General features: G+C 42.0%; 1 protein-coding gene across 1 annotated transcript; it reads left to right on the top strand.

Moving 5' to 3' along the window:
• Nucleotides 1–15,771: 15,771 nt before the first annotated feature.
• On the top strand, nucleotides 15,772–20,789 carry LOC147996554 (uncharacterized). The gene is made up of 2 exons (XM_087641611.1): nucleotides 15,772–16,275; nucleotides 20,460–20,789. Exons 1-2 carry the CDS (start codon nucleotides 15,772–15,774, stop codon nucleotides 20,787–20,789), a joined length of 834 nt encoding a protein of 277 aa, XP_087497737.1.
• Nucleotides 20,790–25,172: the final 4,383 nt, after the last annotated feature.

The raw sequence follows: 25,172 nt of genomic DNA, 5'->3' as shown, positions 1-25,172 counted from the left end.
AATTGGATCTAATTCCCTCTTCTGGTGGGTCTGAAGATAGTGACAGTGAACTCATATAAATAAAAGTAATTAAATCTTAAAACAAAACAAAACAAAAAAAACTCCATCAATCCCATGCAGTTGGTAAAACAAAATTCTAATTTGCTAAGCACACAATAAAATTGGTTATCATAAGAAAGTGTAGTAAAAACTGTCATAAGTTTAAAAAGTCACAAGAAATCTGAACAATTAGCTAAAATTACTATAACGAAAATTTGTGTTATGTACTTAAAATATTATGAAATTTTAATAAAATAATGTGGGCTGAATATTCAGGAGTGAGTTCATGCATAAAACATGAAGAGAAGAATGACAATTAGCAAGTCAAGCTTTTTCCTCTGTGTTTTGTGACAAAGAACAAACGTCAAGATGGCAAAAGTGTGAAGACTGGAGCTATAAAAGATAAGGATCAGAAATTCAAGAAATCACATATATGATGCTCACCAAGCCCAACCATCGTATTAAAGAAAATAAAATTAACCAGAGTACAAAAGAGAGGCAAAGGTGAACAAGCCCCTGCCAAACTCTTCAGTTAGTGATCACAGCTGGCCCCTACCAATCTCACTCTCAAGGTTTCCCAGTGTTAGAAGTGCTTTAAGCCACAGACAATTCTGACACTGCACTTTCAAAAGGAGAGAGGGAGAAAGTTACATAACCCAGTTCTCAAAGCTTGTATAATTTTATACTCTGGATATTCAAACTATAAGACAGAAAGCTTAGGAGGAAGGAAGTGAAAGTCAAGGTCGCATATGCTAAATACATAAATGACTTACTCTCTAGGAGTGCAGCTTAGGGGGCATGGAAATAACAAAATGTGTCTGAAACAGCTTCTTTGCTGTATGTCAGAAGCCCAAATCTATTTCTAGAGGAGCCAGAGAAGTCAACTATTATTGACCTTCAAGGACATAGAAATTTGAGTCCCATTCTTCTGGTGGTTCGATACTCTTTAGATCTTTAGATTCTGGGCCTATCAAACACAGAAGGGACTAAAGAAACTCACAGGAAGCATTTGATCACATTTATTAAAATTTAACACATGTATGTGGGTGTATGTAACTTATTTGCACTAATTGACCTCTCCTCCTATCGTTTTGGTTCATAGTTTCTCAGCCTGTTTTCTGATCTCATACTTTTGAGCACAGGTCGTGAGGATGGAATTCAGAAAAGAGAAGCCTCAGAGAGTCAGCTTCGGAAGTTTAGCAATGAGTACATTACGACTGACATGATAATAAAACATAACTCCATACAAAATGGTTAGCAAGGTTATGACAAACTGAAAGACAGCTGCCCAAGATGCAGAAAATAACTGACAGAGGTGGGTCCATGTGTTTAAGAGGGAAACAGTGGGCCTGGAATGTGCTGGAGAAGAAAAGGATGCAAATACAGTATGTATAAATTTGATTTGAAAATATTAAAAACCAACTTCTACCAATATGACAAAGATTTTCTGTGGTGATAGATATAGCCGACTGTTACTATGTAGGAATAAAAATGTAAGATTCTTCAACAATACGCTATTACTCAACAATGAGAAAATAAACAATAAACACAAAACCATATCAACAGAGCTAAAGTATTCCTATTGGTCTGTCTTCATAACGCATGTGGTGAGTCCGAGGATGCCTACCTCACTCCTTGTAATTTTCCTTATTAGAAATAGGTGAAGACGCAGAGAGTGGTGGCACAGCCTTGTGATTCCAGGATGGTGGGGACAGAGGCAGTAGAATTGTTCAAGTTTGAAGTCAGCTTGGTTGACATAGCTAATTCCAAGGCAGCCAGGGATATACACTTAGACTCTGTCATAAGCAATGGAACAACAGGTGGATCTAGCATAAGGACTCACTCTGTATGTGTTAGCAAATGAACTGTGGGAGGGGATTAATGGTTGGGATCTGAAGTGTTCCCCAAAGGCTTGCTCATAAGGCTTGGGGTACCACTGGGCGGTGGGAGTAATGGAAAGAAGGTAGGCTATTGGAGTAGCCTCTTGCTTTCTTTGTTTGCATTGATTGATTGATTATCTGTGTGTGTGTGTGTGTGTGTGTGTGTGTGTGTGCATGTTTGTATGTGAAAATGTGTGTGGTTTTGTGCTTGTAAATACATGTGTGGAGGTTGACATCAGGAGTCTTCATCTATCACATTCTACCTTATTTTTGAGACTGGGTCTTTCCTACTGAACCTTGGACTCATAGCTTGACCTGCTGGCTATAAAGACCTCCTGGTTCTCTACCCCCAGTGTTAATGTTAGGGTTACAAGTACATTTGGCTTTTATGTGGGTGCTGAAATCTGAACTCAGGTCTTCACGTCTCTGTAGCAAGCTCTTTATCCACTGAGAATTTCTTCTGCAGAGGGTAGAATGATCTTGAAGGGAGTATTGAGACCCCAATCCTCACTCTCCATTCTCCCTGTCCTCCCCCTCCTACCTCCCCCTCCCCCACCTCCTTTTTGCCCACCATGAGATGAGTGTCTTTGTTGTATGGCACTCTCCATGACAATGAGGTCAAGCCAGCATAGAGCAGCATCTGCACAAACCATGAGATACTCCATCTTTTCTCTGAGGTATGTTTTCAGTAATAGAAGGCAGTGTTATATGAGGGATCTACTTGCCCACATCACTATAATCTTTCAGAATGTATCCCAGGTAGTCAGCACATTTTCTTCACTTCTTTTTTCTTTTTCAGGGAGAAAATCACTTGCAGGCGTCAGGTCAGTCTGCACAAAAATGGAGGGACAGCAGTCCCAGAGTAGTTGTTTACTTAATATATCATCACCATATGAATTTTCACATGGTAATGCTAAACAAAGGGAACATGGTTATCAGGTTTAAACTCTGATGATAATTATATGACCTCAGTGTAATAAGAAAAGCTGTTTTTAATAAAGTTTGAAGGATGTAAGCACAGACTGAAACATTTGATATTCTTAGAAATGGAATCTTTTAGACTGGGAATAAATATTGGAGCCAAGTATTATTATTTAAAAATATTTTTTAATATACTGGTGGTGTGTGCATGTGCATGTACCTGTGCATGTGTGTGTGTGTGTGTGTGTGTGTGTGTGTAAGGTGTGTGTGTAAGAGACAGAGAGATGACACATGTGTGGAGGTCAGTGGATAATTTTTGGGAGTCAGTTTTCTCAAATTATAAGGTTTGGTGACAGGGAACTTTACCAACTATGCCATCTCACTGGTCTCTTCAGTATCATTGCTGGACAGATTTAGTCTTTTAGATGTTCAACTTTCTGTACTAGGGTCCGCCCTCACCATTCTACCTGGAGTACTGTACTTGATAGTGTTTTGAAATCAATTATCATTAAAATTAATGTGCAAATCTAATATAAAATCCACTACAAAAGTTTTCCCATCTTTTATTCTCTAATTAGTTTTACAGGTCTAAGAAAAACCCAGAATAAAATATTCAAACCATATGGTGCCTTAGAGTGAGTCTTGACAGCCGGACACTGAGTCAGTTTACTTTAAAAGGAATCAAAAGGAACTGAAACAAAATCAATTTGCAATGCATTAATGATCGTGTGATCAAATTGTTCCGTGTTTCACAAAACCATTTGATGTCCTGGGCAATCTGTTGTGTAATAGAAAGTGCTTTCTAAATATCACAGTGTTTTAATTAAGACATTTTGTGCCTTTCCCTTTATACAAAGGGAATTTTGTGTGTCCTCAACCCTTTTCTGGACCCAGCCCTGTTGTGTCTTGAGCATCATTATTTTCAGTAGAACTGAGATGAATGGTCTTTGATGAGCCAGTATCTCAAAAGCTGCGTCCTTCTTGCTTTACTTCAATGAAGGTACTCTGCAGTGTGGAATCAGGGCCGCAGTGCCAAGGGAGTCATTCCCGGGGCTTACTGAACACCTGCTGTGTGACTGGCAAGGCTTAATAGGTATATTCCATCTGTGAATCTGTAATCATGTGATATCATGAGTAGATTCCAGGGGTGGGGGAAGGTACTTACAGCTTCAATTTTTCAGTCTTGAAAATGATTTTATGATTTCATCGGCTAATAGGTAGTAGAGGGAAAATGACCTTCCTCTTCCAAAAGATCAGCGTGTCTCTTGCTGCTCTGAGTAGTTCAGCTTTTCATTTTAATATGGTGATCATTCTTCTGTCTTGAATTTCACTGACTTAATGATTTACCACTTTCTGAGGGCCTTGGTTCGGATATCCACGGCAGAAACACTCACATGTAAAGATAAGTGAAGAGTAAATATGGTGGTCAAGAGGAGAAGCCTGAGTTGTTACTGTAAAGACGGCATTAATGGCTATGGGGAAGCTTGCCCTATGAAGACGCTTCACCAGGGCGACTGTATTCAATGGGAAATTTCTTGTATCTCGCTCCTTCTTCCAAGATCAAGTTCCTTTTCCTTATGAAGGATGGAGTAGATCACTGATGCCTCATCACCCTAATGAAATCAAGCATATTCAAGTGGAATCATGTCTGTTTAGCATTCCTTAGATTTTGACATTGCATAAAGTGAGAAACAGTACCAATAATAATTCATAATTTGACATTGTGAATATTTGCTGATTCTAAGAAGACAGAATAAAGGGACGAAATTTGAATAGCGATATCTGAAATATGGGTAGAAAGAAGAAGGAGTGTGGAGAGAGAGGGAAGGAGAAGTGTGGGAAGAGACAAGGGAGGAGGAGGAGGAATTTGAAGGCACTGCTGTTGCTTATGTTTACTCGTGGGTACATCTGAAAGATCCCTCAGCTTTGTTCCCCATCTAAATTAGATGTGTCAGACTGTCATGGTTCGGTCAGAGATTTCCAGTCTAAGTAATCAGACCGCTTCAGTTGTTTTAACGCTCTCAATCCAAATGGTTGGACAGTTAAAACTACCTAATTGGGTCAAGCATTTAGCAGTCTCAGGGTCTGAGTAAGTGACTGATATGGTACAGGAGAAAGGATCAGATTGTAATTTGTTACTTCAGAGGAAGAAAACTAGCAGATCTTTTAGGAAACCCATGAGCGATTGAGTCAAGTCGTGTTAAGGGCTAGTGTAGTAGTAAGACATTCCTGAGTGGTTCTTCTAAAGGCAAATGAAAGAGATTACACAAATTGGTTTGCCTGAAATCCTGGACCTTCACAAATTTTGTTGTGCTTCATGCTCACCACAGTCCCTAAAGATGGACCAACTGCTTACTAAGCCCTTCTCCTCTTCTGTGTGCAGATAACATCAAGCATCCCAGCCTGCACTGGGGTCACTGTGAGACTGAGTTATGACTTCATCTGAGCTGATGTGCTGCCCCCAATCTACCTCCTGGTTTGCTTTAATTTGATGCCTGGGAACACAAGCAGAGGAAGACCTCAGATCTAAGTTTTGAGCAGTGCCTGGTCTATGACTTGATAGTAGCTCAGCCTTCTGAATGTCTCCTTTTAGAGCCATTTTGAAGAATTGTGCCTCTTAGAATACATAGCTTGACTCAAGCTAATAGTCATCCATTCTCTGATTTTTAATCAGAAAACGAGTTGAGACTTAGAGAGAGCCACTAGCTTCCATGAATCTAAATGTGGAAAGATGTTGAACTCAGTACTGGGTTGGAGGCTGTGCTTTCCCCACACTATGGCGTGGGCTTTCTCTTTCACGAAGTAGGATGATCTGTCAACCAACATCCAAAACCCAAACACTGGCTGCCATCACGTTCCATCATCACTCAAAGTTCCTGAACACATTCCTAGATGATGGTGTGCATTTCCTGGCCTGTCCACTCCTGCCGCTGCTCTTCCATAGCCTATTTCTTGTCAGCAGAGTCAGCCCCCTAAAAACATAAAAGGTCTATAACCCTTCTGAAGACCTTCTCTCTCAGAGTTAAGAACCACTTATAGCCATATACTCCTCTAGCCAGGTGGCCCTTCCCTTCTCATCTCTCTGCCTCTTCAACCTCTACTTCCCTGACTTGTGGTTCTGCATTCTGCCTAACCACTGGGATGTGCAAACTCCACTCAGGCAGAAGAACCGTGAAACTGAACTTTACCCTTCACCGCCCTTGAGTGTTGGGCTTGTGGGAAGCGTGATACACCGTTCAGGGGGAGAGGAACAATACGGGCTGAGGCTGAAGCGGTTGCTCTCTAACTCCCAGATACCCAAACATCGCTGAGAAGTGTGAGAATGGGGACAGGGATGCCCTGGGGGCTAATGTCTGGGCCTGCTGAAGGGCCTCCTAGCTGCTATGTATTATGAAGTCTTCCCCACAGTTCTTGATGAGAGAGACAGTCCTTGCTTGGCCATACTGTTTATTCATTCTTGTTCATCACAGAAAATGGGTCCATACGACTTACTCAGGGTGGACCAGAGATTAAATACCTATTGTAGGAAGGGATGTCCCAGAATGGAAGCTTATTAGCATGGAGAACTCTCTGTTCTGTGCTATACTACTAGAGGTCATGACTTTCATGTGGGTTATCGAGGTCACACATTCCAGGACAGGAACCTGATCGGGAACAGATGAAATACCTACTGGTCTCAGATATGACAATAACCGGGTTTCTGAATCCTTTCAACCTTCCCAGTATTTGCTTGGTGACACTGTTCCACTTGCCCCACATTGACTCACTGGCCCAATGACTTTGCTCACTTTACTTCAGCCTTCCCCTATCCCACCTTTGTAATTTTCCTTTCAGTTTTACTCCTGTCTTGACCGTTCTTCTCTCAGATAACCGCATGGCTTGCTCTCTCATCTGTTTTAAGTGTAAACAAATATCGACACAGGGAGAGTTTCTGTGAGAATCCTGTCAAAATTGTAATCTCCATGGAGACATTGCATGTCCCCATATCTCTATGTTTTACTCAGTAAGTAGCATTTATCACACAAACAATATAAGAGTCTCCTCAAATGATTCCACTTATCTCTACTTCTACTAGAATGGGATTCACATGAGAACAGAGTACTTTAATCAATATTTGGAATGTTTATTACTGTTATTTAAAATGGTGCCTGGGACATAGTACCTTTTGCTCTGAGTGTGCATGTGGGATGGATGAGCATCCTCCAGACTGTAGGAAGAAGATAAAGTCACTGAGTCATGCTGTGCACTACAGAGGGCTTTCCAAATCAGATGGAAAATTGGTCAGCAAGGCAGCTTTTGTGACTATTAAGAGATCAATAGGAATGCACCAGTATAGAGAATGTTCACATCCGAAGTCCTTTCAGATACAGCCTAATGACTAAGAAACATTAAGAAACCTCTCATGTAAATGAAGGGAGGTAGGTTCCTTCCACGGCTCCATTAGGGACAAGCCTTCTTGTATAGGGGTAGAAATGGGGGGAGGTTAACCATAGGACCGAGGTTTTATGTATAGGAAGACATTATTTCCTCAGGACAGCAGAGTGTAGGTTACACCTGCCAAAATTGCAGTTTTCTCATCTTACCACAAACAGTGCTCAGTCTTTCTTATAAATAAATATGTATGTACTGAATTACCAACTAATTATTTAGCACTTACTTGAAAAGGAGCTTCTCTAACTTCTAGGAGTATTATAGATGAGGAGAAATAATTTTTAAAATTACATCTCATTTACATATGTCTCTGAGGCAGAGGGACAGGTTTGTGCCTAGGAGATGTCTTGAAGTTAGAGGACAACTTGTGGGAGTCACTTCTTGTGGGAGTCACTTCTTCTTGTGGGAGTCACTTCTTGTGGGAGTCACTTCTGTAGTGGAGGTCCTGGGGATCAAAATCAGGCCATTAGGCTTAGTGGTAAACACATTCGCTCTCCAAGTTGTTGTATTAGCTCTCAAAGGCAAAATTCTTTATTTGTGGAGTCTACATCTTAGAGGAAGACAGAAAATAGGATAAATAATAGTCCAGATATTGATATGAAAAAGGGCTAGAGTGGCTGGTAGATGGAATGGGACAGAAACATGGACCTTCAGCCACAGCATGCTTAGTACGGCCTGAAAACAACTGAACTAAGACCCTTATGGATGAAGTTCCGGATAAAGTTTGTGCTATGGCAAAGGGGTCCATGGTCAAAGGCCCAGGTGTGGGAACGTGCTTCTCGAAGACTAGGAGAAGAAAGACCATACATTAGTTAATTTTCTATTGTTATGCTAAAACATCCTGGCCAAGACAATTTATAGTAGAAAGCTTATGGTTGCCCAAAGTTAAGAGTCTGTCATGGTGGGGAAACAGCAGCAAGCAGCAGCCTGGAACAAGATGCTGAGGGCTCACAAGATGAACCCAAAACTGAGTAGAGAGAGACCTGAGAGTAGAGAGACATTAAGTTCTCAAACCCTGTCCCCTAGTGATATACTTTCTCTAGAAGGTCACACTGTCTAAAACTCCCCAAACAGCACCCATCAAATGAGGACCAAATGGTCTATGGTGGTGGGAGGGGCACTCTCATTTAGATGCCGTTAAAATGCATGTATGGCTGGAGTTTAGCAGGGAAGACGGGTGAGGTGTGGAAGTGTCTGGGAAGGGTTGTTAGGTGTGGAGGTGTCTGGTGGGTGCACAGTCATGTGGAAACCGAGCGTTCATTCTCATGGAAATGGGGAGCCCATGGAGAGTTCCACTTTGGAAGGCCTGAAGAGTGTCTTTGTAAAGGTGTGTGACAGAAGCCTTCATCTTAGCCACCTTCACATTTTCCTCTAGCCTGAATCTTTCCCATACTGGATATCTTCTAAAAGATGCCTTTGGAATCCATGTCCAGCCCTGGACTTACTCATTGTTGAAACTCTTATTGCAGCTTTGAAGTGCCCCAGGATCATATGTTTATGTTTTAGTCTGAGGATGGCATTCATAAGTTCATTGTATTTGCAATGGGTCCACCACAAATCGTCCCGTGTTCCCCACAACCAGTCCCCTCAAATCCATGACCTTCTCTATGACTAAGTCTAGTTAGTGTTGCCATTATTTGTATATATTTAGGGATGACCATGTATGACTGGGGACTTGTCCTTGAAAAGCAAAACCAAGCCAAACCAATCAACCAACCAACCAACCAGCCAACCAACCAACCAACCAACCAACCAACCAACCCAACCCAACTCAACCCAAGCCAAATCAAACAACCAACCAACCAATCAACCAACCAACCAACGAACCCAACCCAACCCAACCCAACCCAAGCCAAATCAAACAACCAACCAACCAACCAACCAACCAATCAACCAACCAACCAACGAACCCAACCCAACCCAAGCCAAATCAAACAACCAAGCAAGCAAACAACAAACAAACAAATCTGTTTTTCCCTCCATCAGCAGCCGTTGACTACCTGTAGGACACTGCGAATTTTCTATCCTCCATTTATATCGGCATGTTGGCTGCTGTGCTTTTTCCAAGCATTACACACCCGGAAAGTGGCTGAGAGCTCATGGGCACAACAATGCTATCTCGGTAGTTCGTACATTCAAAGGCGAGTTTCAACTAGTTAATCTCAGTAATATCAGCAATAAATTTCTAATTAATTTTTTCTTCAAAAGCTTATAAAAGATAGGCACATGGCTCAGTGGACATGTACCATTCTTTATTAAATGGGTAATCAAGTTCCTTTTAAGACTCAGCACTTTAGTGATCCATAAAAGAAAATAAAATGCCCTTAACGTTCCAGAGTAGTTTGTCTGCGCTGAGGGAGGAGAGTCTAACTGACACAGAGAGCTTGTGAAAAGACCAACTTATCTGACAAAACGTCTTGGCCTTGTGATTAAATAAGATAATGCAATCAGGGAGGAGCAGTGATAAAGTAGTCAACTGAGCTTCCAGAGACCAATGTCACTAGACTCCAAGGAAGTGGGAGGATGATGACCGCTGTGAGGATAAAATGCCAAATGGAATCTGTGAACAGTTCCATCACTCCACCCCTTGGTCCCCGAGGAAGCAAAGCTGCCTGGGAAAGTCAAAGTGATGGTTGTCTGGGTAGCTTACAGTACACTTAGACTTAATTTGCACAGCTCCAAGACTGAAGTATCTTTGCATTTCTCCCCCATGGCATGATGTTATAGGAGAGGGTTGTGGGAAAATGTGAAGGGTGAGGGGAAGCCCAAACGTTATGTATAAAGCTTTAATACAGAATCTGAGGGCTGAAGAACGGCTCAGTGGATAAAGGCATTTGCCTTCAAGCTTGAAGACCGGAGTGTGTCCCCTGGATCCAAGTGGTAGAAGGAAAGAGTCAAATGGCTCCTGGAAATTGTTCTCTCACCTCCACACATATGCTGTGCAGTCGTGTACCTGTGTGCACACACACTAAATGAATAAACAAATAAATACAAGTAATTTAAAAATGAAGAGATTCTGCTGCCCTAGAATAGGACAGGTGTCAGGATTACACCAGAGACACAGAATTCTTGGTTCTTATAACAAATGGATACAAATGTCTGTTTGTTCTTGACAATTTCCTCACTGTTTTTCCACAGGAAACTTTGCCACACTCTTTCCATTTGCTGTCCAACTCACTCAGTTATCAGCTGCACCTGCTGCTCTCTCTTACCTTGCTCATTTTGACTCAGTGTCCCTCTGAGACAGGCCTCCTCGCTCTATCAATTCACACTGACAGCTGAGTAACTCTAGGATCCTCAGGAGAGCCCACCGGATGTAGATTTTTAACAGCCCCCATATGCCACACGTTTCTTCCCAACTTTTTTCATTTCAATATTTTATCATTCCATGCATACTAATCAGTGATTAAAACAAGAAGAAGAAAGATTAAAAAGTGAAGATAAATATCACCAGCCCAGGCTGAAACATCTTCACATGCATTAGGGAGACTCAAGACTAAAGTACTTAGACTTTCAAGCTATCTTTAGAAAACAAAATTATTAATCAATTACTTAATTAATTGGCAGTACTGTGGCTGCCCATAGGAACTCACACATGCTACGTAAGTGTTCTACTACTGAACCATAGCCCCATCCCTGTTCATTCTAATTATGAACCATCTTCATTCTAAGGAGTCTAAACTCAAGAGTGGAACAACATCAGAGAAAGGACTGGAAGAGCTTGAAGGGGATTGAGACCCCATATGAACAACAATGCCAACAAACCAGAGCTTGCAGGGACTAAGCCACTACCCAAAGACTATACATGGACTGACCCTGGACTCTGACCTCATAGGTAGCAATGAATAGCCTAGTAAGAGCACCAGTGGAAGGGGAAGCCCTTGGTCCTGCTAAGGCTGGACCCCCAGTGAACAGGATTCTTGTGGGGGCAGGGTGCGGCAATAGAGGGAGGATTGGGAGAGAAACACACATATAGAAGGGGAGGGGGAGGGGTTAGGGGGATGTTGGCATGGAAACCAGGAAAGGGAATAGCATTTGAAATGTAAATAAGAAATACCCAATTTAATAAAGATGAAAAAATGTATTAAAAGTACAGATAGTGGCAAAAGGAATGAACATGAATAAATGATTTTCCCTCCCTCCCTCCCTCCCTTCCTCCCTCCCTCCCCCCTCCTCTCTCTCAGTCAAACCAGAAGACAGGAACTGTAGACTATTCCTATTCAACATGCTAGAATACTTCTAATATCAGATGACAAGTCTGTCCTTCTAGGTCTTGCTCAGGTAGACTGTAGTTAGTCCTTACTGAAAAGCATTGTCCTAACATTTGAAATGTAAATAAATGTATCCAATAAAAAAAGAAGAAGAAGCCAGCTGTGGCTAGAGTAAATCCCAGTGCAGGGAGGTAGAGGCAGGAAGATCGCTGGGCCAGCTTGTGAACACGTGGTCCACTGAGAGTCTGATTCAAAGCGCAAGCTGAGAAGTGATTGTGGAGGACATTTGGCTTTGACATTTGGCCTCCACAGATACCTGAACACATGTAAGCATGTGTGCCTGTCTGCGTGGGTGCACACGAGCATGGTGGGGCCATACATGCACACATACACACACAGTTGCACATATACACTAACACTCAAACACTTATTCGCATATATTCACACACATTCACACACACACACACACACACACACACACACACACACACACACACACACACACACGGGGGATTAGAAATTTCAGCCTTCTTTCAGTGGTTAAGAGATCTGTAATGAGATCTGATGCCTTCTTCTGGTGTGTCTGAAGACAGCTATTGTGTACTTATATATAATAAATAAATAAATCTTTAAAAAAAGAAAGACATTTCAGCCTTAAGGAAGTGTGTATGTGTGTATTTTCTCTTAGAAGAGAAATGCCACCTACCTGCTTTTAGTTTCTTGCAAATTTTCTCCTCTATAGTTACACCATGATATCATAGCACCATCAGCAACAAAACCCTCCTGATTTTTGTAATTCTGCATTTATACTACCTTGAGGAAAAACACTAAGTCTTTTTGTTCCTGTCAAGCAGTCGTTTTTTTCCTTCAAGACATTCAAACAATGCAACTAAATAAACAAATTTGGCTATTATGTAACCCACCAAGGAGAAGTAGGAATGTGCACATATTGAAATATATACACTTTTTTTATATTTAACTTTTGGTCCTATGTGCCTTGATTATCAGAAAAACAAAGTTCTCATGGTTTTTAACGTCTTCATAATTTGTTATTCTTTTCTAGTTCCATCATGGCTACTAACTTTTCAAGCTTTTTCTTTTTTACTCAGTTTCTCGCTTCAGTATTCATCTTTTAGCACACTTTTGAATGTTCAGTTTTATCAACTTTTCTATGAGATGGCAAGTTAAAAAATTATTCTGATTTTATACCTTTGGTGTCAAAGGCAGGGCCCAGGCAGAATGGGGTTTCCTTTCTGCAGGGAAATCCAATTTGGACTTCAGAGGTGTAAAAGTGTGATCCCTTCCATAAACAATGGAGCACAGAAGCTCCAGCCTTCATTCCACTTACCTCTCTTGTCCTGGCTTTCCACAAGACCGACTTAGTAGATTGGTGAAGTTGAGAAGCTCAACAAGGAGGAAGGGTTAACTAATCTCCTTGAGAGCAGTCCCTGCGGGAGAGCAGTCTTCAGGTGCTGAACATATCCTGGGGAGGTAACACTTTGCTGTCCCCCTGTGCTTCATCTGGGTGAGGCTTCGCCATTTTCCATGAGCCTAAAGTTTTAGAGTTCTTGACATGGCCATGCTCAGGTCACTTGTACACATTCATTTAGGATTTCATTCATGCAGGGATTCCTCCCACCCACAGGCCTTTATCCTGGCTTGGCCATGTTTCCTTTCTCCCCACTTGAGCTCCACGTGCTCTGAAGAGCTAGGCTTTCCCCCAGGGCACATGACTTCCACGGTCGTATTTGAGCCCCCCTGATCTCTGGGTTCTCGGCCCCAGCACCTGGATAACTATGGATAAATGCTGCTGCTTCGCTCTCCCAACTATTTTTGTAAGGTTCTTTATCTGAAACTTGGAGGGCCAGTTACGGTCAGAAGGAGCAGCTTTTTCCAGTCTAAAATTACATATAGATAATAATACTATTTTGACAATGTCAAAATGCAGTTTTAGTAGACGTGCATCTGCCTGATTACTGAGTCTGTTCTCTGTCACTCCTCAGCACAGGGAAGGGAAAGAGGAGTTGACTCTTACATTAGAATAATTATGTATGGGTTTGTGACTACTAAAGCATTATGGGTGGAGCTTACTATGTTTTTTTTTTCTTTTTTAGATCTTTAATAGAGAAAATACTAGATAAAATAGGGTGTTCCTATTCTGCAAAAGACAGAGTCATGGGAGATTTTAAAACAGTTATGCATGTGGATGTTTTGTCTGCATATATGTTTGTGTACCGTGCACATACATAGAGTATGTGTGCTCATAGAGGCCACAGCAGGGCACCGGATCCCCTGGAACTGGAGTTCTAGGTTGGTGGGAACTGGGAATCAATCCTTGGTCCTCTTGAACGGTAGCCAGTGCTCTCAACCACCAAGCTATCTCTCCAGCTCCATGGAGGATTTTTAGTTGATATAGTTAGATACTAAAAGATAACAAAGGGGGATGTGAGGAAAGTCTGAGGAGACCTGAGAACAATGAATGAGGTCAGATGGGGAAATAGGAGCAAAGTTAAAAAGGGCAGGAGACCAGCTGGACAGAGACCGCTGTCAGAGCTCAGGCTGTCAACACAAAAGGGGATGCATTTTTGAAGCTCTAAAAAACCCATTTGTTGACTAATTGTAAAAGTTGAGGAGGAGGAGGAAGCACAATTTGACAGTTTCAAACCACAGGCATTAGGAGAATGGAGAATTTTTTTTTTAACCAAGAAAGGATACACACATACACACACACACACACACACACACACACACACACACACACACACACAGAAACACAGAAACACACATTTAAAATTTTCTATGCCTTTAGTCCTCTTTATTCCTTTATTTTCTCTCCTTTCTTCCATCTTTTATTGTTTTCCTTTCTTTTCAAAGTTTTATAGTAATTTAATCTGCCGAGCATCTGCTGAACACACGCCTTTTTAAATTTATTGTCTCCTTTAATCTGGGCACTGGTTCCTCAAGGGAGGCAGCTCTGCTTTCTTTCTTTTTGTAATTTAAAATTTTATTTTTTTGAGAATTTTATATACTAACACTATGTTTATGTTATTTCCACTATTTCCGTTTCTCCCGCAAACCTTCCTTTACTCCCTCTTAAATTCAAGGTTTCCTTTTTAACATATATATGGGAATATATGTGTCTGTATCTTTTAGAGTCAGTCTCTTTAATGTTGTTCAACTGTTCATGTGTTTAGGGTTAACTGTTTGGAATTGGACTTTGCTTTTTTGATGAACTGATTGAGTTGTCCTTGAATTTAAAAGATTTATTTATTTTATGTATGTGAGTACACTGTCGCTGTCCTCGGACACACCAGAAGAGGGCATCGGATCCCATTACAGATGGTTGTGAGCCACCATGTGGTTGCTGGGAACTGAACTCAGGACCTCTGGAAGAGCAGTCAGTGCTTTTAACCACTGAGGCATCGCTCCAGTCTGAGGACCATGTTCTTAATATTTTGTATGGTAACTACATTTTGGGAAGAACATGGTTTCCACATGAAGTACTTTCAAAACGGCAGAGAAATGCAAAAGGCAGTTGGAGCCATAGGTTTGGGTAAGGAGAAGGAATTGCAGATTTGGGAATTTCCATGGTGAGGTGAGAAAAAAAGCACAGGGCAGATGAAGTCCTGAGGAGGAGGCTGCAAAGTGACCAGGGAGCAGAGCTGGTGATTGGCTGTAGAGGGCCGCTTTAACATTCGCCACCACTAGATGGCGCTGGCTTCCACTGCGCCCCACGTGGAAGGCCAGGATAGCTTCTGCCATTACAAGATGGCGCTGGCCTCCGCCACGCCAGCCGACTTCCTTTCAGGAAGTTAACTGTGTGCGCATGTGCAAGAGTGCCTTTGTGCCAGGTCTTTGCCCACTCCGGGGCGTGCCTAATGAGATCATGGGTAAGCAACCAATCAGGTGTGGATGCGCCGCGCTAGGGTGTATATAAGCCGCGCCATGCGGGCGCGCGGTGCTCTCCTTAAGATTTCAATAAAAGTTTTTGCTACAGCAAGGACTCTTATGTCCCCGCGTGTTTTCTTGCCAGTGAGAGGTCGCGCGTGGGACATTTGGTGCCGAGAACCCGGGATAAAAAACGCTACACCATCGCCAGGCGCCGAGAGGGAGTCCTCCGTCCGCGGAGAGAATCCAGAAGTGGCAGGAATTGAGGTAAACTCCGAGAGACATGATAATTTCCGAATTGTTTGGTCTTGACTTATCGTATCTTTCTCCTTCTGCTGAGGGTACTGTTGAGGCCTCTATTACATGGTAGTCTGAGGCCGGGAACGTTAGGAATTTGGCAGATGGTTAAGGATTGTTTAGGTAAAGACATTTTTCGTCCTATAATAGCGGCAGGCCAAGAGGCCCTGGACGAAATTCAGGAAAGCATGTCAGAAACGGAGCGTAGTGAAAGGTTGCAACGAAAAAATGATACTGATCGATCTCAAGCACCAGGCCCCTCTGTGGTCTTACCACCGTCAGAGGTGATAGTACGGGGAAAGTATACCCCGGGGACAGTGGCCACCTCGGCTACTGAGGGAGGGACCCTGAATAAAAAAGGGGGCCCCCCTGCTAAGATTAAATTAAATAAACAGGGAACGGAGGAGAAAACCCCGAAAAAAAGCCTTTATCCGGTAAAGGAGCTAGAGGTCTTGGGGCTTGATAGTTCAGAAACAGACGAGCTTGGCTCCTCTGAGGAAGAGGATTTAGAAAATGTGGCAGCTCGCTATGAAGAAGAAAGATATGGGCCTAGGTGGAGAGCCACTGTGAAGAAACCGAAAGTTATGGATCCTTCATGGACAAGGCTGGTAATTTTGTTTATTTTTTTCTTTGTGTGGGAAGCCGTTACAGCCGTTAGGACAGGTCAGAGTGAAAGACCCCAGCTTAGCAGCAGTAACGCCATTTTGCAAGGCTGTACTTAAGATGACTGGTTCAGGGAAAGGTTAGAACACTGAGTACACAGCGGCTGCCAAGCAAGATATGTTTGGTTGAAGGCCTGGCAACAGGACGACTGCGGTTGAGCACTTGACAATGAGAAAAGCCCCGGGAGAGGTCCCAAACCCTTGGGGGGCCGAGTCAGCCGTTATGTTTCAGGAAGGTAGCTAGGAAACTTGCCCCCGGGCTGAACCCTTGGGGGGCCAAGTCAGCCGTTATGTTTCAGGAAGGTAGCTAGGAAACTTGCCCCCGGGCTGAACCCTTGCCACATTAGAATCCACCAATTATATCCCTGTAACCATACATCTGCTTCTGTATGCTTGCTTCTGCTCCCCAGAATCCTATAAAAAGCCCATCTTTGGTTCCGTGGGGCGCGCCAGTCCCCCGAGTGACTGAAGCGCCCGCAGGTGCCTGTGCCTGTGTATCCCGACAATAAACCAAATCCTCTTGCTGATTGCATCCTGTGGTGTCTCGGTCTGGTCTTTGGAGTTGGAGGGTCTCCATCCCGAGGGAAAGTTCTCCCTGAGAGCTTTTCAAGAGGGTCCTTACAGAGCAACAAGAAAGTATGTCGGAGGGAGAAAAGGTCTCTAAAGAAAAAACGAAAAGAAAAGGAGATAAAAGGAATACAGTATTTTGGGAGAAAAATTTTGTCTTTGTGCTGGTAAAAGGTGTGATCAGGCTCTATAAGCTTTGCAGAGTCATACTGATTAGGCTTGATAGAGGCAGGCCGCCTGAAAATTTATTCAGGATAATCAAACAAAAGGACATCTCAATGCCCATGCCACAGCTTGATGGAGTTAATGTAATTGGGTTGTGAGTGGAAATACTCAGAACTGCGTTTCACTTCCATACCATTTATGAATGTCCGTTGTGCTGCTCAGATATCTCGTAATATATCTCAGTATCTTACAGGAATTGGGTTTCAACACGTTGATGGACTAGTCCAGGAATTAAGACAATCCATCGTCCATATCGACTCCACTCAAGTGGATAGTCACCGTGAACACCATCTGGTTTTTTCCCTCTTTGTCTATTGTCTGTCCTTGGTGCACCAGAATGTCCCCATGTCTGTCAGTTTATGTCTGTGGTTCTTGCTTCTTGTTGTTTAAATGTTTTATGTTTCATGTTCAAAAGAAAAAAATGGTAAAAACTTTATCTGCTGGTCGTTCACACCTTGACTTGGTTTTAACTCATTTCAAAAAGGAACAAATGAATAAGAAACAGTTTCAATCAGGCCTTTAGAGCCCTGTACCTACAGCCAGGAGTTTAGGTTAGCTGGAGAAGCTGCCCAGAGGCTAAGCGTCTGCACGAGCTGATCTTAAAGGCACCAGCAGCTTCTCAGCTTCTTTGGTACAAGAGCTGAGAGCTATTTCTCTTAGAGAAATCCCTGACTTATTATTTGACTCAACAGGTGACAAGGTGCTTCTCTTAAAATCATAGCTAAAAAAGTAAAAATGGTGTTTGGTCTAAATATTAAAGATATGTGTAGCCACTTCAATTTGTTTCTGATTGGTTTTAAATGTGTAAATATGCTCTACTTGCCTTGGTTATGGACTATTGGCTTTCAAGTTATTGGATATGGTTAAAAAGGTATAATATTGGTAACAGAAAGTTGACATAAAGCTGGTAATTTGGATGGAGTCATTCTAGACAACATGTGGCATGAGCCAACCCAGGGAAACAGGTCTAAATTGAGATAATATTTTTACGGAATTCTTATCCTAGAAACCAGGCTTCTAAAAGAATTTAGGACAATGTCTCTTTGTTGAGGTACTAGAGACTACGCCATTGTGCGTTCATATATAGGAATTGGCAGTCAAACTTTGTACTAGTTTGTTGGAGGTCGAGTTTTGCTTTCCAAAGTTGTGGTTTGCCCTGAAGCTATCAGTATTTTAATGCTAATTCCACTGCCCCAAGGACAGCTGCCTAGTCACGTACTCAGAACTCAGGTGACCTTGTGGTTGTGCTCTGTTACAAGGAGAATTTAAGGATTGTGATTTAGGATTGCCAGTGTTACATTGACTAACTCAAACTTATTTTTAATTAAGAAAAAATCAAACAGGTAGAGATTGTTACAAGATTTACGAAGGATTGATGAGGTTTTGGAACTTGTGAGAACATTACAGCCAGTTTACTCACTCCAACTGCCATTTCAAGATAGACTTAGAGGATTGATTTTAAGTTTTCATTTCGTGAGCCTGCTTATAATTTTAGAGAGCCCATAGAGTGATATCATTAAGAATGGCTAATAGCCTTATATTATGTAATTTTGTTGCTTCTTCGATGTAAGAAGTTAGAACCTTGAATCTTTCAGTGTATATGGAAATTTTTACTACAAACCTTTGCTCTCAAAATGAGCTTTAATATTTGGGGAGTAGCTGTTGCACTACTCCAGAAAAGAATATTTGAAACTAATTTTAAGCTTCTAAGAATATGTTAATTGGCTAACCCTCAGAGGACTTAGGTCTTTGTTATGCACATTGGAGATAAAGCTTTGGCTGTGTTAATACGGAGTTGTGGACTAGAGTCATGGAAGTATTTTAAAAAGAAACCTGATAAAACATATCTTATTCCAAACAACAGTTAATTGGTTATTACAAAATACTGATATTTGGCCTATTACATATACAAATTTTTCAGGCAAAATTGATAATTTTACTTTTTACATGCTTTTGTACTTCCTGTATATTTGTGCATACAACCCATAGGAAATGCGCTTACTGTATTTATAAGTGGTTCATCTAATGAAAAGGCTACAGGTATGATTGGATCACTTGTTTATTCTCTTGAGTTTCTGTTGCTTCAGTACATTATTAAATTCCGTGCTTTAGCCACTGTTTTTAAATCAAGCTTTCAATTCACATACTGATAGCCAATATGTGGCTTGTTGTTTACAATTGATTTCAATTACTTAATGCTTTATTAGAGACAGGTTTTCTACTTAAAATCAGTGAGTGATTTCAGTGTAAATTGTCTGACAACTCACTGTCCTTTCAGTGCTCTGGCTCAGACAACTAAACAAAACCATAGACCCAGCTCTTTGAAAATGGTAATGGAGTTGATAGCACACCCTTATAAAAAGAGGAAGACTCCATTTGCTTACTTTCAATTCTCAGCCTCGCCCTGCCAGCTCAGGGATTTCTAGTAAGACTGAAATTGGACAATATTTACAGGATTTGACATTTCTAATTAGTGCTTATGTTTAGGTAAATAAAGTTTGTAAGGTGCTAGAGAAATGGCTTAGTGGTTAAGAGCACTAAGTACTGTTCCTTAATAGACCATTTAAGAACTCAAACTGGATTGCCTGGGCTCTTTAGCAAGGGAGGACAATGATACCAGACAGATTATAGGCCTTACATAGGAACAATTAGTCAAAAAATCTCATTCTTTATATCTAAAACAATAATGCTGGAGACAATAATTTGGTATACAAGTCAATTTATAAATACAAGTGCTCAGTGTCCTCAATTTAATCCTCGAGGACTTACCTTAATAAATAATATCCTTACTATATCTTAATAAATAAATAGGGGGAGTTATCCCTGTATGCTAAATAATTCTCCTTTTATTTCAATTTTAAAATTTGGGTGCCAAAGTTTATGGCACCCTACAACTAGGCATACTTCTGTCTAGGTGAAATAGAGAGATTCACATATTAACATGATCCTGTCCAGATATTTTATATGGGGAAGAGGGAATGTTTGTGTTTTTTCTACAGGATGCTTCAAGAGTGTGCCAGCTGCCTGAGTGGTTGCTGAGACTTGCTGATCCTGGTTACATGAAGATTCAGCTCTCATGGTTCGGGTCCCTGGAGTCATTCCTCTGCCCTGAGAGGAAGATAGAAGATTCCCCTTCACCTTTTGTCATCTCATCACAGAGATTTTGCCATTGCTGCAGTCAGTGTTACCGCTGCGTGTGTCCCGTCCCACTATGGCCCGCTCTCTGACCCTCTGTGCACTGCTGCTTGCCGGAGAAGACTGGACTCCAGCCGTTGCTGCCCCCCCGCCCCCCACCATTTCCCTGGTGACTCTTGCTGCCTTAACTGGTCATTTTACAGACTGTAGCTTCACAGGAATGCCACCTGCATGAAGCTGCTGTGGACTGGGGAACTCTGTCCTGGTTATACAGATCTCAGACTTGGTTCCATTGCCTGCTGGTTGTTCCAGAGATCCTGAACTGTCCTGGAAAAGACCTTGACACTTTCGCTGCTATTGTAGCAGCCATTACTGCTGCAGACATTGTGTCTGCAGTGTCTGGAGTTATCCTCCCCCAATCTATTGTTAGACAAGCACAGTGGGTAAACTTTCTGGAGTCGTTACTAACAATTGGGAATTCTAAATTCTATTATAGGAGCGGCTTGACTACGGCCCTTGGTGGTAACAGCTGAGGTGAACCAGATGAGGTGCCCACTACTTATCGGGAGTGGCTCTGTTTGGTGCAGCCCTATGCTGTGGATTAGTGTTCATGCTATGGTTGGTTTGCAAACTCAGATTTCAACATAAACGTGACAAGGCCATTATCACTCAAGCACTTGTGGCCATTGTACAAGGGGCCTCCCCTGGAATTTGGTTATCTATCTTCAAAAAATTAGTCGGTATCTGAGTTCTCTGCTCTTGCACCCCATGGATCTGTGGATCCATTGCACTGGGATGAGAGAAACTCAATGATCCTTTGATCAGCCCTTCTACATCGCTGAGGTTTCCTCATTGCACGCGATAGGGTGATCAGGACTGTTATAAAATAAATAAATAGGGGGAGATGTAGAGGGCTGCTTTAACATTCGCCACCAGTAGATGGCGCTGGCTTCCACTGTGCCCCACGTGGAAGGCCAGGATAGCTTCCGCCATTACAAGGTGGCACTGGCCTCCGCTGTGCCAGCCGACTTCCTTTCAGGAAGTTAACTGTGTGCGCATGTGCAAGAGTGCCTTCGTGCCAGGTCTTTGCTCACTCCAGGGCGTGCCTAATGAGATCATGGGTAAGCGACCAATCAGGTGTGGATGTGCCGTGCTAGGGTGTATATAAGCCGCGCCATGCAGGTGCGCGGGGCTCTCCTTAAGATTTCAATAAAAGTTTTTGCTACAGCAAGGACTCTTATGTCCCCGCGTGTTTTCTTGCCGGCGAGAGGTCGCAAGTGGGACAAGTGGCCCCTAGGGAGCGGCTGGGGGCCATTTAACTCACAGAACCTGGGACTTCTATTATTGCCTGTGAATAGTTCTTAAATACCAGGCAAAAGTTCTAGTTAAAATTATTGATATGTTCATACTAAATAAAACTTTACACTGGTAGCCTTACAAGAAGCTCATTTAGTTATAAAATCATTACAACCACAGGCTAGGCCAGAGATAAATGAACAAAGTGTATTCTTTCATTAATTATTTTTTCAGTGATTTATTAATGTAATAGCTCAGGGTAAAAACTATACTTGGTATAATGTAAAATTTTTTTATTAAAATATATATCAATGCTTGCATACTTTTAAAATATAAACTTTTTCAAGGTGTACCAAACTTGATTTTTGTCTGTTTCTTAGAACAGAAAAAAAAAAAAAATATATATATATATATATATATATATATATATATATATATATATATTGGGAGTTAAATTATTCTTTTATGCGCTGAGTTGTGACTTTCCACAGATTCGTGTGTTGAAATCCCAGCCTCTATTACCTCAGAGTGTAACTACATTAGAAGATAAGTTGATGAAGCTGGTGATCAAATGAAAACCAGGCCTCATCCCTTACAGGACCAGTTTACTTCTATAGGAGATATAGTGGGAACTGTGCACACGGGGACAGCTCTGTGAAATGACAACAAGATGGCTGCCACGTGACCTGCGGAGATGAGGCATGGGGCAGGATCTCCGTGCTGGCGCCCCGATGTAGGACTTTCAGTCACTCTTAAGTAAGAAGCTGATTTCTGTGTGTGGAGCCTCTCAAAGAATCAGTTCACCCGGGAACTAGACCACATTCGTGGGATGGGCTGAAACAAGTCCGGGAAGCATTAATATGCATCAAACAAGCTGGAAGGTGATGGTGGGCAACTTCAATCTCAGCAGGGGGATCTCTGAGTTCCAGGCTAGCCTGGTCTGCAGAGTGAGTTCCAGGACAATCAGAGCTAGGAAGAGAAACCCGTCTGGAAAACACCACCACCACCACCACCACCATCACCACCACCACCACTACCACCACCATCACCACCACCACCACCACCACCACCATCACCACCACCACCACCACCACCACCACCACCACCACCACCATCACCATCACCACCACCACCACCACCACCACCATCACCACCACCATCACCACCACCATCACCACCACCACCACCATCACCACCACCACCACCACCACCACCACCACCACCACCATCACCACCACCATCACCACCACCACCACCATCACCACCACCATCACCACCACCACCACCACCATCACCACCACCACCACCACCACCACCATCACCACCACCACCACCATCACCACCACCATCACCACCACCACCACCACCATCACCACCACCACCACCACCACCACCACCACCACCACCATCACTACCACCACCACCAGCAGCAACAAAAAGTGCTCAAAAATGAAGTAGAGGAAAAACATCAAACACATATTTTAGAGTTTGACTAGACCAGGCTTTTAAAACACTTAAGCTGACCTGGCACTTTATTTCTTGGGTTAGGAAAGGGACCGTCAACAGCAGGTTAACCAATTACACTAATTCTGATTATTTAAGGAGAGGAGGCAGAGACTGTATTAATATTTCATGGTGAAGTGCTTTCCCCGCGGTTCATAGACTAAAGTAAAAGGCCATTTAAAAGACCGCGGCTTCTCTTGTATGACAATGATGGCTGTACCATGTGTATGGTGACGGACAAAGCGATTTAGAAATAATGAACGTATAAACTGTGGACTAGCGCCTACTTTCTTCCTTTCACAAGACCTTGTAAAGATGGCGAGAAGCACACAGAAATGTTCCTTTTCATGTTCTTAGGAGCATGGCTTAAGGTTGTTTTCAAAGTTTCAAGCTCCAAATGCAAAAGATTTCAGTTCTTTACAAGTGGTTTGATCCTGAGGGCACTGTGGTAATAAACCAGATGAGCCTCTTGGGGGGGCAGCAAGAAGCAAAGCCAACATATATATGTTTGCTGGAAGGACCATAAAGGAGAAATAGATCATACTTTCATACTTTGTGAGTTGATAAATCGTTCAGCACATATAGCCAAAAGTATGAACTTTATGCATACTATATAGCTAGCCTTTCTCTCTTCCTTTTTCCCCCTTTAAGGCAGAAACAGAGAGAAAGTTGTGGGTTTTCTTACTTCTCAGTGACAAGCTCAAAAAAAAAAGAGAAAGAAAAAAGGAAAAAATTTAAATTTAAAATGTGACCTCAGAAAGAACAAGTTTAGGAGATAAAGAACTGTGGAACTTAATTAAATTTTTTTCTCTCAGTTTCCTTTTTTTTCAAAAAGGAAAACAAAATTGAAAGTGGGCTTCAGAAATCATCGGAGGCGAAACTTTGGTGGTCCCATCGAGGTGTCAGAAGAAGGAAAATTGTAGTAGGATCAAAAGAGAGCTGGCTTTGTTTGGGCGGATCTTACACTTGACTGATGACTTTTGGAAAATATCTCTTTGTAGAAGTGTTCATTCTGTCGGCGAGCACGGTGCATAGCACAGAGAGGTTTTCAGATCCTCAAAGTGGACTGAAGGCAGGCAGACACCACTGCTTAGCTCTGGGTGCTCTGAGCTAAAATCTGTGCCCACTCGCCTCCCTGTCTGTTTTTCTTTTGTGGGATGAGACACTTCTCAGTGGTCGGCTACACATCTCCTCTCTCACAGGCATGTTATTTGGGGACCTAAGGAAAGATCGGCGTAGATACTCTCCTTCCTCTTGTCTGTTCTAGATTGGGCTAAATGAGTTCTTTTTAAAACTTTCTCACATAAGTGAAAACACCATTTCCTTACACATCAAAGCCCATTTGAATTGGGTCACTTCATAATTTATTTTATCAAAGGGATTTTAATTTTTTCCAGATTGTAAGAATTTCCAGATTATTCCAAATTTTATGGGCCAAATTCTGCCCTCAATTATGCACACGCAACTAATTGTACACTCATAACTTAGGGCAGAATTTGGTTTTTGGAACTGGAAGTCTTTGGATTTTTTTCCTTTCTTTCTTTTTAACAGTCTTTTATCTATAAACTGAAAGAAATGCAATTATTGCCACCACTCTTCTAGAGTTCTTTGCAAACTCTGATTTAGTTAGTCTCCACACCCTTGGAATAATCACCATTATCTTTTTTGCAATACTATTGATGCTTCTAAAGATGACCATCATTTTTCTGATTATTGCCACCTCGTATTAAGAATGCTGATGGTTTTATTTTTCTGATTGTAAAATAAAATTGGAGATACCCTAATACAGAAAAATATTGAAAAGAACACAATCAGTTACATTTTAACCAGCGTGAAGGGACTGTTGGCATTTTGCTAGATATTTCTCCAGGAATATTCTCTAAGGCTCTCTTGAATTTCGCATTGATACAATATTGGATGTATTAGCACAATGAGCTTTGAGTACCAAGAAAACACTAGGAAGGTTTTAGAGTTGAGAGTACAGAGACCCTTGTAATCTTCTAAGTCCACATTGTAGCTGACTTTAAATTTGATTGGAACTTACATTGTTTCAACCTATGCTTGTAACCAGATCCTTTGCTTTCTGAAAAAAGAGTGTTTATTGTCATAAGCTCCGC

This window comes from Rattus norvegicus, chromosome 2, assembly GCF_021556685.1.
Source record: "Rattus norvegicus strain SHRSP/BbbUtx chromosome 2, alternate assembly SHRSP_T2T, whole genome shotgun sequence".
Classification (NCBI taxonomy): Eukaryota; Metazoa; Chordata; class Mammalia; order Rodentia; family Muridae; genus Rattus; species Rattus norvegicus.
This window is presented reverse-complemented; position numbering and strand designations above follow the sequence as displayed.

Coding starts and splice junctions, on each gene's coding strand:
- LOC147996554 (XM_087641611.1), top strand. CDS start 15,772: ATGGTTAAGGATTGTTTAGGTAAAGACATTTTTCGTCCTATAATAGCG. Junction 16,276..20,459: donor ATCCTTCATGGACAAGGCTG/GTAATTTTGTTT, acceptor GTCATTTTACAG/ACTGTAGCTTCACAGGAATG.